This window comes from Rhinoderma darwinii, chromosome 4, assembly GCF_050947455.1.
Source record: "Rhinoderma darwinii isolate aRhiDar2 chromosome 4, aRhiDar2.hap1, whole genome shotgun sequence".
Lineage (NCBI taxonomy): Eukaryota > Metazoa > Chordata > Amphibia > Anura > Rhinodermatidae > Rhinoderma > Rhinoderma darwinii.
The window spans coordinates 238,733,328-238,748,028 of record NC_134690.1 but is presented as its reverse complement, the minus strand read 5'-3'; the positions used below and the strand labels follow the sequence as shown (position 1 = coordinate 238,748,028).

The following is a 14,701-nucleotide window of genomic DNA, read 5'->3' as shown; positions in this document are numbered from 1 at the left end:
AGGGAGCTATCTTAGCACAACAACCCCTTTCTATATTGAAGATGCCTGGCAATCAACTGATCGCTGCGGGTCTAGCTTAATAAACACTGGCGATTAGCTGTTATCACTTGGGCAACCTCGGCTATGACATGCATACTTATGCCTTTAAAGGGTATAAGGACAGGGGTTGTTATAATGAGACAATCTCTTAAGCTCCCCATAGTCCACATAGGTCATATCTGTATTAGAAGCCAAGGCAGTGCATTCCAAGACAATTAATATATCACTTACCAGATACAGGTGAGTAATAATCCTTAGCACAAGCGACACATTCATAGCAGCAGCTTATGTAAGAGTATTTTCTATAATATCCAGGAATACAAGATTTTGAGCAATTTGAAAAAGGAACCTTCAAAATAATAAATCAATAAACATATGAATTAAAAACATTTTAAAATACACATACCTAAATTCACAGGAAAAGCCATATTGCCAGGATCAGGGCCTGTTCACATCAGCGTTTGGTTTCCAATCATTGGTTCTGTTCAACCTTTCTGAAGAACCGATGGACGAAAAGCCAAACGGAAACTATAGCTTCTGTCTGCATTACCATTGATTTAAATGGCAATACTTCTGTTGCAGTTGGTTTCCGCTTATTTACGTTCCATAAAGTTTATGGTTTTTCTCACGGAAACATTAGCGTAGTCCCTATGTCCCAACGCATTTCCTCCATTCATCAGGGAACCAGAGGGACGGAAAGGCAATTTGGCTCTGGGCGGAGAATCTCACAGCAGCTTGCTATAACCACGGACTACAATGTGCCTATGGCACTATTGTCAAAGCAGTCTTGCATCTGCTCTACTATACCTGTGCAGGTGGCGTATCCCCTACGACGCCTGGTTTAAAGTGTCATGTGACGTCATATTGTGACGTCCAGATCATCACAGTGGTGCTTGCTGCTGCATACCTCCATAAAGATGCTGAACAGCATCAGTTAGTGCAACAACAGACAGAACATACCTAAATAATAGGTTTATCGATATGCTAAAGTGCAGTGACATTTTTCAGATTAAACATAAGAATAGCGTATATTGTCAGAATGTAAAGTTCAGATCATGTTGCACACGCATCACCAAGGATCTCTTATTATACCATTCTGATGCCATTGTTTACGCTTTGCATAGCACAGCTGAAATGTTTTTTTTTGGGCTTTACATATCGTAGGAATCATTCAGGTAAATCCAAGTGGCAACTACGTAATAACGGTCAGTGCTCTGATAGTGTGGTTTATAATGCCATATATTTAATATCTAAATTTTCATAGTCCCAAGGAAATAGTTAATGGTCAAGGTGTATTATGGATATCCTATCTGAGCATATGAAAAGCATTAGGTGCCATGTGATGCAAATAACTATAACTACCTTCTCACACTAGGGACACAGGGGACCTGCTCTGTAAATTAGAGGGGATCTGAGTGGATGGGGAGGGGCGCGACTAGCATCTATTGATTTTGAAGCACTCTATTCGTTCATTCCCCATGACTTTGGCAGGAAGGCAGTTGAGCACTTTTTAAATACCAGAGGTTGCCAGTACTCTGCCTACAACCAATTTGTTCTCTACCTTCTGGAATTCACTTTCACAAACAACTTTTTTCTTCAACAATCATTTTTACTATCAGCTCATGGGAACTGCAATGGAGAATTCTCGTGCTCATTTGTGTGCAAACTTTTTCCTGGGCTAGTGGGAAAAGACTCTTGTCTTGAGGAATCCAAATTGGAGAGAATCGATAATGTAGGGCTGTGGGCACAGTACATTAAAGATATTTTCGCATCTGGACAGGCACAAAGGAGTCCTTTCCACAATTTGTAGGGCAACTTAACATAAACCCCATTGGTTTCAGCTTCACATTTGAATTCCATAGAGATTTTCTTCCATTTCTTGAAACCATTTCAAAACCAACCTCCACAAATTCCTAATTGAGGTGGGAAATTAGCCGCTCCTTTCCTTTAAAGAAGGTGATCTCCCGAGGTCAGTATCTCAGGTTAAGGAGCAACTGCTCAAACAGAAAAAACTTTATACTACAAGCGAGGGATTTATTATGTTTTTCTGAATGTGGCTACCCAGATAATGTTTTGAGAAAGGCTTACGAACATGCACTAAATAGTGAATATACACAGTTGTTGAGACCTCAAAAGAAGTCTGAGGAAGAAAAAATAGTCAGACTGATTGGGATATTTAATGGAGCATCTAAATCACACAGGGAGATTTTTACTATGACATTGGAATATATTAAACATCACAAGTGTCATCAGTGCCACACCACAGGTGTCATACAGACAGGGAAGAAGCCTTAGGGACAGGTTGATCCACAGCCACTTTCAGCCTCCAGCAAACGAGGGTACGTGGCTGCAGAGACAAATCAAGGGGGGATTTTGCTGCAGTGGTTGCATCGCTTGTAAATTTTTACAAACAGGCAAGAACTTCACCAGCAGCATCACAAATGAGTAGTTTGAGATCTGTGGTTTTGTTAACTGCCGTTTCCGTGGGGTGATTTATAAGGCCACACGTTCCTGTGGGATTGAATACATTGGGAAAACAATTCATGAATGCCACAGAAGCATAGGGGAGCACATCTCAGACATTTTGAAAGCAAAGGATACACCCCTGGCCAGACATATAAACAGTCTACACAACGGTGACACCAACTGTGTTAGGTTTATGTGGATTGAAATGAAAAAGGAAAAGGGGTTGGGAAAAGCTGGTATAGCACTAAAATTTTACTTTTATTAAGTATATCTAAGATATTGCAGAGTACACAAAATAAAATAGAGTAAAATTATTACCCTTCGGAATCGATAGGTTGGATGTTCCCAATTAATAAACCAACCTAAATTAGAAAGACCTCTTTGAAGATCCAACATTTTTTATGAATTATTTATTACTAATGGTGGTGTACACCTGGTATAACAGCTTACACTTGTAACAATTCAACTATTATATACTACATTCACAGGTTTATGTGGATTGAATTAGTGAGACTGTCAGGAAGAAAGGAGAACTGGGATAAAAATATCCTGTAGAGGGAGACCTCTTGAATCTTCAGAATTAAAACTGTTGCACCCAAGGGCCTGAATGATCAGCTGACTTTTGGCTGTTTCATTTGCCTGACTCCCACCCCAATATCAGTGGATAGGGGCATTACTCTTACTTTCTCCTTACTTCAAGATTTATATATCAAGAGAATTCGTGTCTATTTAATGGAGATTGTTTTGGACATTTGGCCACATAGATGCTTTGCATTACATGGCACCTTATGCTCTTCATATGCTCAGATCGGATGTCCATAATACACCTTGATCGTCAACTATTTTATGGTGACTAGGAAAATTTAGATATTAGATAAATATTATAAACCACACTATCAGGGCAACTGACAGATATTACTTAATTGCCGCTAGGATTAACCTGGATGGTGACGTGGCTATATTTGACCTCAAATTTTTTTTTCAGCAATACTATACATAACGTACAAAGGTGTATAAAATCCAGCACCTGGCCATGCAGTCTGCCTTTACAAACATTTTTGAACAAATGAGTTATATTATAGAGCTCACTGAATATGAGCATAGTACTGTAATAGGATGCCACTGATGCAACAAGTCAGTTCGTAAAATTTCTTCCTTTCTAGATATTCTACGATCAAATGTGAGTGGAATTATTGCAAAGTGGAAGTGTTTAGGAACTACAGCAACTCATGACAGACAATGTAAAGTTACAGAGCGGGTTGAGGCGTATAGTACATAAAAGTCGCCAACGATCTACTGACTGCTGAGTTCAAAACCTCCGCTGGCATTAACATACGCACAAAATTTGTTCCCCAAGAGCTTCAGGGCATGGGTTTCCATGGCTGAGCAGCTGCATGCAAGCCTTACATCACCAAGCACAATGCCAAGGGTCGGATGGAGTGGTCAAGCACGCCGCCACTGGACGTTGGAGCAGAAAAACTATGGAATGCTAAATCACACTTCTGGCAGTCTGATGGATTAGTCTGGGTCTATAACGTTTGGTGGAGGAGGGATAATGCTATGGGGTGGTTTTTCAGGGTTTGGCTTAGTACCCAAGACATTTTAGACAATTGTATGTGAAGCGTCCGTGGCCGCGGACCATCGGGACCGTCGGGTTTACTCCCCCCCCGGCGGCCGCAGTCATGGATCTGTGATCTGTCCCAGGAGACGCCAGCGCTTACTTCCGCTCCGGTCTGCCTTAAAGGGTCAGCACGAGCACAAATGGAATCATCATCATCAACTGCCCATGATTCCCTATAAAAAAGGGCCCTGCCCTTCTAATCCTTGCCTGAGCACTGTTAGTTTATCCTATGTCAGTCTTGCAAATGGTTCCTTAGTGTTATCATGTTCCTGAAGTTACCCATGCCCTGGAACCTGTATTCTGTATCCCGTGCTGTGTTCTTGTTCCTGAGCCTGTTAGTGTTGGAGTCGTGTCCTACTACATCTGCTGTCGTCTGCCACGTCCAGTGTGATCCGCCACGTCTGGCGCAACCTGCTGCACCTGCTGTCATCCGCCACGTCTGGCGTAACCTGCTGCACCCACCTCCATCCATGCCAAAGCCTCAGCCACTGTCTGAACTATTGTTAGTTTATCCCATGTCAGTCTTGCAAATGTTCTCTTAGTGTTATCCCATTCTTGTTGTTACCCGTGCATATTGGAATTGTTAGTTATGCAGTATGCAGTGCTTTAATACACAAATATAGGCTCATTATACTTTACACTTTACAGGTGTATAGAAAAATGATTTTGCCAGCTTATTGTCATAAAAATAAAAGTAATTAATCAAATCAATTTGTCAATATTTCCTTCATTATTCTGCAACACTGTATTATAGTGTGTCATTTTATTACCTGATTATATTTTGTGTTCCACTGAAGTAAGCTCTTGTTTATGCTGATCTTGTTTTCTGATATTTCATATTTACCAACAATCCTTATTTCGTTAGATGTGTTCGTTACATGCCAAGTAATCACATCATATCCAATTAAGAAATCGCCAGATGAGTCAAAGTTAAAAATTTCACCCTCGAAGAGAAAAGTCTCATTCCTTAGTTTTCCAAGTAGCTGCATAAGACAATGTTATGTTTTATTAATATTCCAGAAATATCATATATTGAACTGAAAAGTCATAACTGGAAGTTTCTGAATTTGCAAATAAAGGAAAGAAATATAGGCAAGCATATGACTGGTTGCTAATTTTTATACAAGAACCTCAATACAAGTTAAGCTTAATTCACATTTATAAGGTATTACAATATGGGAAATGGCACCAAGTTCAGAAGATTCGCTCTACCGGAAATTGAAAGAGTACAGAATTACTGGGGAAGGAGTAACTGTTTTAGGTGAGCTATATAAGAAATAACATTTTCGGCATAGAGTTGTGTGGATACCTAGTTAAAATGGCACCCAAGTATGTAATATTGTATTGTGCCCAATTGAGTGTCAATCCACTAGCACTAGAAGGGGGTGATGACCTTATCAGGAGTAAAGTCCTATTACACAGGTCCTGATCATTGCCCTGTGTTAATAGGGCAACGATCAGCCGATGAACAAGCAAACGCTTGTTTATCAGCCGATCTGCTCTTTTAAGTAGCATTAAAAATCATCGTTGTCGGCAGCACATCAACCTGTATAAACAGGGAGAAGTGCTGCCGACATTATGAAAATTTATGTGGTCGAGCAATCGGAGTAACAAGTGCTCGTCCCTATACATAAGCAATCATTGCTCCATGTGAAAGGAGCAAATATGTGCCGATCAATGAGCTGTCTCGTTGGTCGGCGCTCATTTACACGACCCATGTTGGTCAATGTAATAGGACCCTAAGGCTTCAGATTTATCTAGATTATTAGTAAAACTTGATTGAGGGCCATACCTTGTATCGAGTGATAAGACTGAGTGAAGTGTTTGTCTAAGATTGGAAAGAAGCAACAAAACATCATTGGCGAATGCCGAGGAATGTATCTCTTTAGCATTAATTTTAACATCCTTCCTGAACACTTGTGTCCTAATGTATCATGCACAGCAATGGATCAAGTAACAAATTAAAAAGGAGAGGGAAAAGGGGACAGCCTTGTCATGTTCTTTGTTGCAAATGTATAGGGTACGTATTTAGACGGTGGTCCTAAAGTTAAAAAAAGCAAGAGATGTATTAGGAAGGCCCAGAAAACTTTATTGAATGTTTTCTTAGCATCTAAGCTAAAAAGCTTGGTCTTTGGAGATCAACTTTGGCAGCTACTACCAAGCAAATTCCCTTAGAGGAGTGGGAATTATTTCTTAATATATCTAATCAGTTTGTGATTAAGTAAAGGGGTTATTTGGGTTATTAAAATTGATGACCTATCCTTAGGATAGGCCATCAATATTAGATCGGTGGGGGCGCAACTGTTGGCATCCCCGCCGATCAGATGTTTGAAGGTGCTGCGACCCCTTTAAAGTATAACATCCTGGCTGCCTAAAGCCACAACAAAGTTGAGCTTAGGAGCTTACTGCATACATTTCTAGATTTAAATAAATAATAAAAAACTGTACAGTAAGCTCTTAGTGGTGGCTGCAAAAAGTTAACGTTTTATCATTTTATGTTGACGTAGGGGCTATGATGCTCTGTTTCAGAAAAATTAAGCATTAACTGCTATAAAGATTAGATATTAGGAGCGATTAAAGAATACACTGGATTCATTGTTATGAGTCCCTTGCATTTATGAGGGGAGTGCTCCGCCCGCCTTCTCCCACCCTCCTCACTGTCTGAGACTGCAGATACACAGCAGCCAGCCATCAATTCCCACCAAAACGGGCAGTGTGAGGGACGGAAATGTAGTGTATTTAGTCTGGTATAGTCTCTAAACGCTCTTATTAGCCAAATGGCACAATATTTTTGTTCCGTTTTGGGTAATAGGAAGTTGGCTTGCCCCTGTTGTATGCTGCCGTTACCTGGGGCAACATAATTAGCTGTCAAATCCATTTTGAGTTGCATGACTCGTTACAAAAGACAGCTCTTGTAACTGTATTGTTACTAATAAATGAGCCGTGTACCTGTGTCAACACCAAATGATCAGGACAAATTTTCAGCTTTTGGAAGTAACCAATGTACTGATGTAGCGATCTTTAACTTGACTTTTCCAATGGTTTTCAATAGCTTAAATGATAAGTTATCACGCTGCAGCAAGTCATCAAAGTCAAGATAAGGATTGCTACATCTGTAGGTTCCCATTCAATGACTAGAAGAAGAGATATATAAGCCAAATGTATGTTGGCTAATTCTGCATAATTATTAATTGAGATTCAGAATATTGAAACTGGAAACTCCCTTTTATATTATCTACCAAGTCGTACTGAAATTTCTCTAAGGCCTCTTCACTCCCTTCAGCTCTACTTGCTTCTGGAAAGGCTCATGTAAAGAATCTGAACATAGGGGCAGGCAAATGATTCAGTTAATAGTGGCAATATCATATCTACATCTCAGAAGTCATTAAGTACAAAGCCCTTGGGGCCACTGATTAATTAATTCCCATCAAAAACATGTCCCTTATGTATGTAAACACATTATTTTAGACAGAAATATATTTATATAAATAGCACAGAATAAAAAAAAAAAAACATCACATTACATGCATAAAAGTATTGACTAAACTACTGCAATAACACCCACTGCAGCAACTCTAGTATGGCACTGCCCATGAGGAGCAGCCTTCCTTTCTTCCAGTGCAGTCCGTCTCTTGCGTCTAATGGAAACTCTATCAATGGTGTTAATGGAGATCAATTTCCAGCAGTAACTGCTGCATTGCGCCACTACCCTCCTAAAGTGGCAGAGATTGCTGTTATTGAGCAATCCCTGTTTAGGTTCCTCTGAAGTTCAGTTAGGAAAGGCTGAGCCATTGGCAGATATTAAGTTGGACATTGTGCAAATTCTTTGTTGTCTAAATCCGACTTACGTTTCAACTTTATTATTCAATTTAGCAATATAGATTAGATATCATTTTATAATAACTCTACTGAGAAAAATGTAATATCACTGGCTTTCCAATGTACTATTTATGAGTATTTATCTTACCTGACTTGGTGAAAAGTCAAAGTTCTTTTCACAAATTCCATTTGTGCACAAAACCTTAGATAAAGCATTTGCTATTGCCACAACAGCAAGATGTGTACTGTATGTTTTACTCCATTCAATATTGTTCACCAAGTAGTCATCATTTGCAAAAGAAGAATGATTCATTTGACATGCAAAGGGGGACTTAAGTTCTAAATCACTATTAAAAACACAGTTCTCCGATGACGAATTAACGCACAGCAGATATTCCCTGTATTCTTCCGTACAATTAAATCTTAATTCTTTATATTCTTCAAGAAAATAGTTAATGGCTTCATCGCCTGGAGATTGCAAGTTGCTTAGATAGTCTTTAAATCCCATAACATAGGCCATTTTGAAATTTAGTCCAAGAAAAGTACCAGCCATTTCAATGTTTTTAATACTCATAACTTCCTTTGAATTTGACCAGCTGTCACTGCCAATCCAAATTTTAGAAATATTCCGTTTAATACATTCTTTAATAAGTTTGGTGACAATGGGACCTTTTGCAATGACAATCAAAACATTTGTTGAACTACCACTTATATCACTTAATGCACTTTCTAAAGAGGCGTGCAGAAGTGGATGATCTACATAGGATGGCACTGTTTTAGAGAAGGCTGTGCATATTCCTTCAAGTTTAAAAAGACTATTCAAAATATCCTGAGCTGATCGTCCATAATCATCATCACTTGAAATTATTCCAACCCAGTTCCATTGAAATGTTTTTATCAGTTCCATAATTGCTCTTGTTTGATGTGTATCACTTGGAACGGTTCGTAGAAAAGAAGGGAACCTTATTTTGTCACTTAAGGTTGCAGCAGATGATGCTGGGCTAATCTGCATAAATAAAAATTACAAATTAATTTATTTTCAATGTCATAAATATTATTGAATGTTTGATCAAATAACTTAAAGAGCAAGATCACCTGACCAATAGCTAAAATAAAAAAAAATAGGCCACTATATCTTCTAGCAGTGAAACAAAGGAACTCTGCCACAAAATGTTCTGTTGTTTGATTTGTTCAATAAGTTCAAGAGTTGGAGTTGGGAAGGCATTTTTCCCCTATTATATGAAACAATTGGCAATTGCCTCACCTTGGTTATTGCCTTCCTCTGCATAAGCGCTGTAGGAATATAGATTGGACTTCATAGGTTGGACCAGTGCCTTTTTTCAACCTTATCAACTATGTCACTATGTAACTATCTTTAATTGTACCTGTTATCTTAACTAACTTTATAAATTTTGGTAAATCATTGCAAATATATAATTATTGCAATATATCTTGGATCCATTTCTGGTGCTGCCCCAAATACGGCATCAAAACTGTGTGTGTATACCTTGCCTTACTTATTCAGTATCCTTCTTTGACTGACTGTGGGCAGGTAGTGTGCACATTTTCGGCTGCTGCATGTGAGGTTCTCTAGCTCTCTGTTTCCTTGCCCACTGCAATCTTCTGCTCAATTATCACACTTGACCTAGTTCTGATGCTGCTGACTTTCCTAGGGCTGGACGGCCTTGCAAAGGAATAGTATCCAATCCAAATAGGAAGCAATCTGACTGCACATGCACTGTCTTATTATGCAAAATTGCCATCACTTGCTATTGCCAAGAAAATGTATTGACTTTTACCAGTCTCCCAGTGTAAATACCGCCTGGGCAGGTGATTGATTGGCCTGGTGTAATGTAAACCTGTCCATACACATGATATAAAAATTACCCGAAATGGATCATTTTGGCCATTTCAGACGACCATTGTTTAAAAAATTAACACAAACAACGTTTGCGACGGCCGACTCCTGTCTGCCAAAGTTGTGATCTCATAATAAAAAAATTAAAAAATCAACAGTTAGTTTATTGATTACATGTAGAGGTACACTGTAGTAGCATTGTACAAGTCACATTTGATATTCTCTGTTCATCAAAATTCAGACTGTAGCTAATACATGAGCAGATTTTAAACACAATTTTTTTCCTTTTGTGTTGTAAACAGTTGAGCATTCTAAACAGGTTCAACTAGGACAAATAATATAAAACATACTAAGCATCAAAGGAAAGTGACCTACTGCATCCTGGTAACCGGTTTGGATATTAATATGCCATAAATAAATATCTATACATATATATACACATATATATATATATGTGTATAAATATATATATATATATATATATATATATACACACACACACAGTATATAAATATATATATATATATATATATATATATATATATATATATATATATATATATATATATATAGATGTAGGCATCTTGAGCTTGACTTTTACCGCACTAAAAACACAGTGTCTTTAACTTGAATTTTTCAATGGGTTTTCAGATAAACTTGGCTACATCTGTATATTAAATAAATATATATATATATATATATATACATATATAGCAAGAGGTATATATATATATTAGTCCTCAATTAATTAGAATATCATCAAAAAGTTAATTTATTTCAGTTGTTCAATTCAAAAAGTGAAACTCATATTATATAGATTCATTACACACAGTGTGATCTATTTCCAGCATTTTTTTCTTTTAATATTGATGATTATGGCTAACAGTTAATGAAAACGTAGAATTTAGTTTCTCAGAAAATTAGAATATTGGGTAAAAGTTGAAGATTGTAGATTCATGGGGTCACACTCTAATCAGCAAATCAACACAAAACACCTGCAAAGGTTTCCTAAGCCTTTACAAGGACTGGTCTGCTCAGTGGTCCAAAGTCCTGTTTTCAGATGAAAAAAAATTTTGCATTTCATTTGGAAATCAAGGTCCCAGAGTCTGGAGGAAGAGTGGAGAGGCATCAATCCAAGTTGCTTGCGCTCCAGAGTGAAGTTTCCACAGTCAGTGATGGTTTCGTGAGCCATGCCATCTGCTGGTGTTGGTCCACTGTGTTATATCAAGTCCAGAGTCAATGCAGCCATCTACCAGGAAATTTTAGAGCACTTCATGCTTCCCTCTGCTGACAAGCTTTATGTAGATGGTGATTTCATTTTCCAGCAGGACTTGGCATCTGCCCACACTGCCAAAAGTACCAATACCTGGTTTATTAACCACAGTATCACTGCGCTTGACTGGCCAGCAAACTCGCCTGACCTAAACCCCATAGAGAATCTATGGGGAATTGTCAAGAGGAAGATGAGAGACACCAGACCCAACAATGCAGACGAGCTGAAGGCCGCTGGCAAAGCAACCTGGGCTTCAATAACACCTCAGCAGTACCACAGGCTGATCGCCTCCATGCCACGCCACATTGATGAAGTAATTCATGCAAAAGGAGCCCCAACAAAGTATTGAGTGCATATACTGTACATACTTTTCAGTATGCCAACATTTCGGGAATTAAAAATAATTGTTGAAATTGGGCTCATATAATATTCTAATTTTCTGAGAGTCTCAATTTTGGGTTTTCATTAACTGTTAAGGCATGTTCACACACCCTATTTACAGACATAATTCGGGCGTTTTACGCCTCGAATTACGTCCGAAAATGCGGCTCCAAACATCTGCCTATTGAAATCAATGGGTCTTACGATGTTCTGTGCAGACAGGCTTTTTTTTTACGCGCCTCTGTCAAAAGACGGCGCGTAAAAAGACACCCGAGTCAAAGAAGTGCATGTTACTTCTTGGGGCGTAATTGGAGCCGTTTTTCATTGAATCCATTGAAAAACAGCTCCAATTACGGCCGTAATTGACGCCGCGAAAAACGCGGGTACGAGCAATTACGTCTGAAATTCAGGAGCAGCTCCGTAATTTCAGGCGTAATGGACGTTGGCGTGTGAACATACCCATAGCCATAGCCGAAAGACTAGTATACATATATATATATATATATATATATATATATATATATATATATATATATATACACACTCCTCAACATTGAAATTGATACACCAAGAATGGCAAGCCGTAAAGTTATGCAAGTTGAGGAAGTAGCAGGTGTCGCTAAGATCTGAAAATGATCAAATTTTCAAGCACCTAGCTCCAATCTGTGAGATGTGGGAGGGCATAAAAGCCATATTGAAAGCAAACATCTCACGGATCAAGTGGTGTAGGATGATTTTGTAATGCCTCCTTTTCATTAACATGCCAGTTATCACCGCTTGTCGCGAACTGAGATGGACAGAATCCTTGAACTGAGAGACCTTGGTTTATCACTCTTGTAGATTGCCTAGGCTGAGATGTCAGCACTGTTCAACGTTGCGTGTCCCGGAAGTTGGGAGAACAACAACGAACAGAAATAACGGCAAGAGGTGCACAGAGGCGAACCTCTGCATGGACTGATCGTCTGATTGGAAGAATGGCGCATAGTGATCCATTCTATACCGCAAGTGAAACTGGATGTCACATCCCAAGCCTAGGGTGGCAACCAGTGTCGACACGAACCATCAGATGATGTTTGCACGACATTGGACTATGAGCCAGACGTCCAGCTACAGGAGTTCCATTGACCACATGCCACCGCTTTCAAAGGTTATCATGGTGCACAGCAAGACGGCAATGTAGGCAGGAATAAAGGTCTATCTCCTTCAGCGATGAGTCTCTCTTTGTCCAAGACGCAATGATAGCTGCAAATTGACCATGTGGGCAACCCCATGTAGAGGCTTTCACAAGGCAACGTCACACTGGTCCTTCTTACGAGATTATGATGTGGAGTGGCATAATGTATGGTAGCCGGACCCCTCTAGTCTTCATTTCAGGTACACTAACAGCTCGGCGTTATATTGATTTGGTCGTGGAACCAGTGGTACGGCTATTTCTCCAAAGTGTCCCAGAAGCCGTTTTACAACAGGACAATGCCAGGCCACTTATTGCTCCTGCTACCGTGAGCAGTCTGCGTAGAGGGCCGGCCTTAGGGGTGTGCAACCTGTGCCATTTCACAGGGCGCATCACTCCAGAAGGTGGAAGGGGGCGCTGCGCTGGCTGCCTTCCTCCTGCTTGTTTCAGAAGTGCCCGGGCCCGGCGACTCTGCAGCCGCCTTTCCACCCGGGCGCTTCTTCACTCAGTGGCGTCGCTACCGCTATGGCTGCCAGGGGCGACACCGAGCATGAGGTTACCCGTGCTGCTCGTCGGGATGGCCCATGGCTGGCGGTGCCGCTAGCAGCCACTGCAACAACGGTAGCGACGCCACTATAGTAGAGCAGGGAGTTATCTCCCTGCTCTGCTATCTATCAGCGCCACTGTAGCTCCCTGAAGGAGCAGAATCCCCGGTCACAGCATAGGGGAATCCGCTCCTGGACGGAGCGCTTGATGTCTCTGTCCATATATGGACAATGACATCAGGGGTAACTCCTAAAGTGGAATCCCCGACCACAGCGTTGCCGACTCTGTGACCCGGGATTCCACTCCAGGAGAAGCCAGTGACGTCACTGCCCATAAATGGACACAGACAACAGGGGCTTCTCCTGGAATGGACGGGGATTCTGCTTCAGGAGTTGCCCCTGATGTCATTGTCCATATATGGACAGAGACATCAAGTACTCCGTCTAGGAGCGGAATCCACGGCCACACAGGGACTCCACTCCTTCAGGGAGATACAGTGGTGCTATCTACAGGAAGGGGGGGTGCTATCTACAAGGCGGCTGTGTGGCACTACTTATAAGGGGGCTGTGTGGCACTAGCGACAATGGGGCTGTGTGGCACTACCTACAAGGGGGCTGTCTGGCACTACCTACAGTGGGCTGTGTAGCCCTACCTACCAGGGGGCTGTGTGGCACGACCTACAAGGGGGCTGTGTGGCACTACGTCCCAGGGGGCTGTGTGGCACTACCGACCAGGGGGCTGTATGGCACTACCTACAAGGGGCTGTGTGGCACTATTTACAGGGGGCTGTGTGGCACTACCTAAAGCGGGCTGTGTGGCACTACCGACTAGGGGCTGTATGGCACTACCGACTGGGGGCTGTGGGGCACTACCGACTGGGGGCTGTGTGGCACTACCCACTGGGGGCTGTGTGGCACTACCCACTGGGGGGCTGTGTGTCACTATCTACAGGGGGAATCTGTGAGTGGCGGGCTGATGGTCACTTTAGTGAGCGTGGGGGACTGATGGTCATTTTACTGTGAGTGGCGGGCTGATGGTCATTTTACTGTGAGTGGCGGGCTGATGGTCATTTTACTGTGAGTGGCGGGCTGATGGTCATTTTACTGTGAGTGGCAGGCTGATGGTCATTTTACTGTGAGTGGCGTGCTGATGGTCATTTTACTGTGAGTGGCGGGCTGATGGTCATATTACTGTGAGGGGCGGGCTGATTGTTATTTTACTGTGAGTGGCAGGCTGATCGTTATTTTACTGTGAGCGGAGGGCAGATGGTAATTTTACTGTGAGTGGGGGGTTAATGGTCATTTTACTGTGAGTGGCGGGGTGATGGTCATTTTACTATAAGTGGGGGGGCTGATCGTCTTCAAATGGCTTCCACCTCTGAGCTCCAATTAAAATAGGAGGCAGAAAATACCTGCGGCACCCGTTTGGTGCTTTTTTGCCTGCGTCTTTTGTATTAGCTTCAACGGCTTAAAAAAACGCAAAAAAAATAAAGGTCAAACAACGCTGTAAATTCAAAATCTGCTTCAA

General features: G+C 41.1%; 1 protein-coding gene across 1 annotated transcript in view; it reads right to left on the bottom strand.

Moving 5' to 3' along the window:
- LOC142760505 (G-protein coupled receptor family C group 6 member A-like) overlaps positions 1-14,701 on the bottom strand; it is a 34,102-nt gene that overhangs the window by 1,821 nt on the left and 17,580 nt on the right. Inside the window, exons 3-5 of the mRNA XM_075863702.1 lie at positions 8,094-8,951; positions 4,897-5,109; positions 271-388 (exon numbers count right to left, since the gene is read on the bottom strand). Of these exons, the coding sequence (XP_075719817.1) occupies positions 271-388; positions 4,897-5,109; positions 8,094-8,951 (1,189 nt within the window). The remainder of the gene's footprint in view (positions 1-270; positions 389-4,896; positions 5,110-8,093; positions 8,952-14,701) is intronic.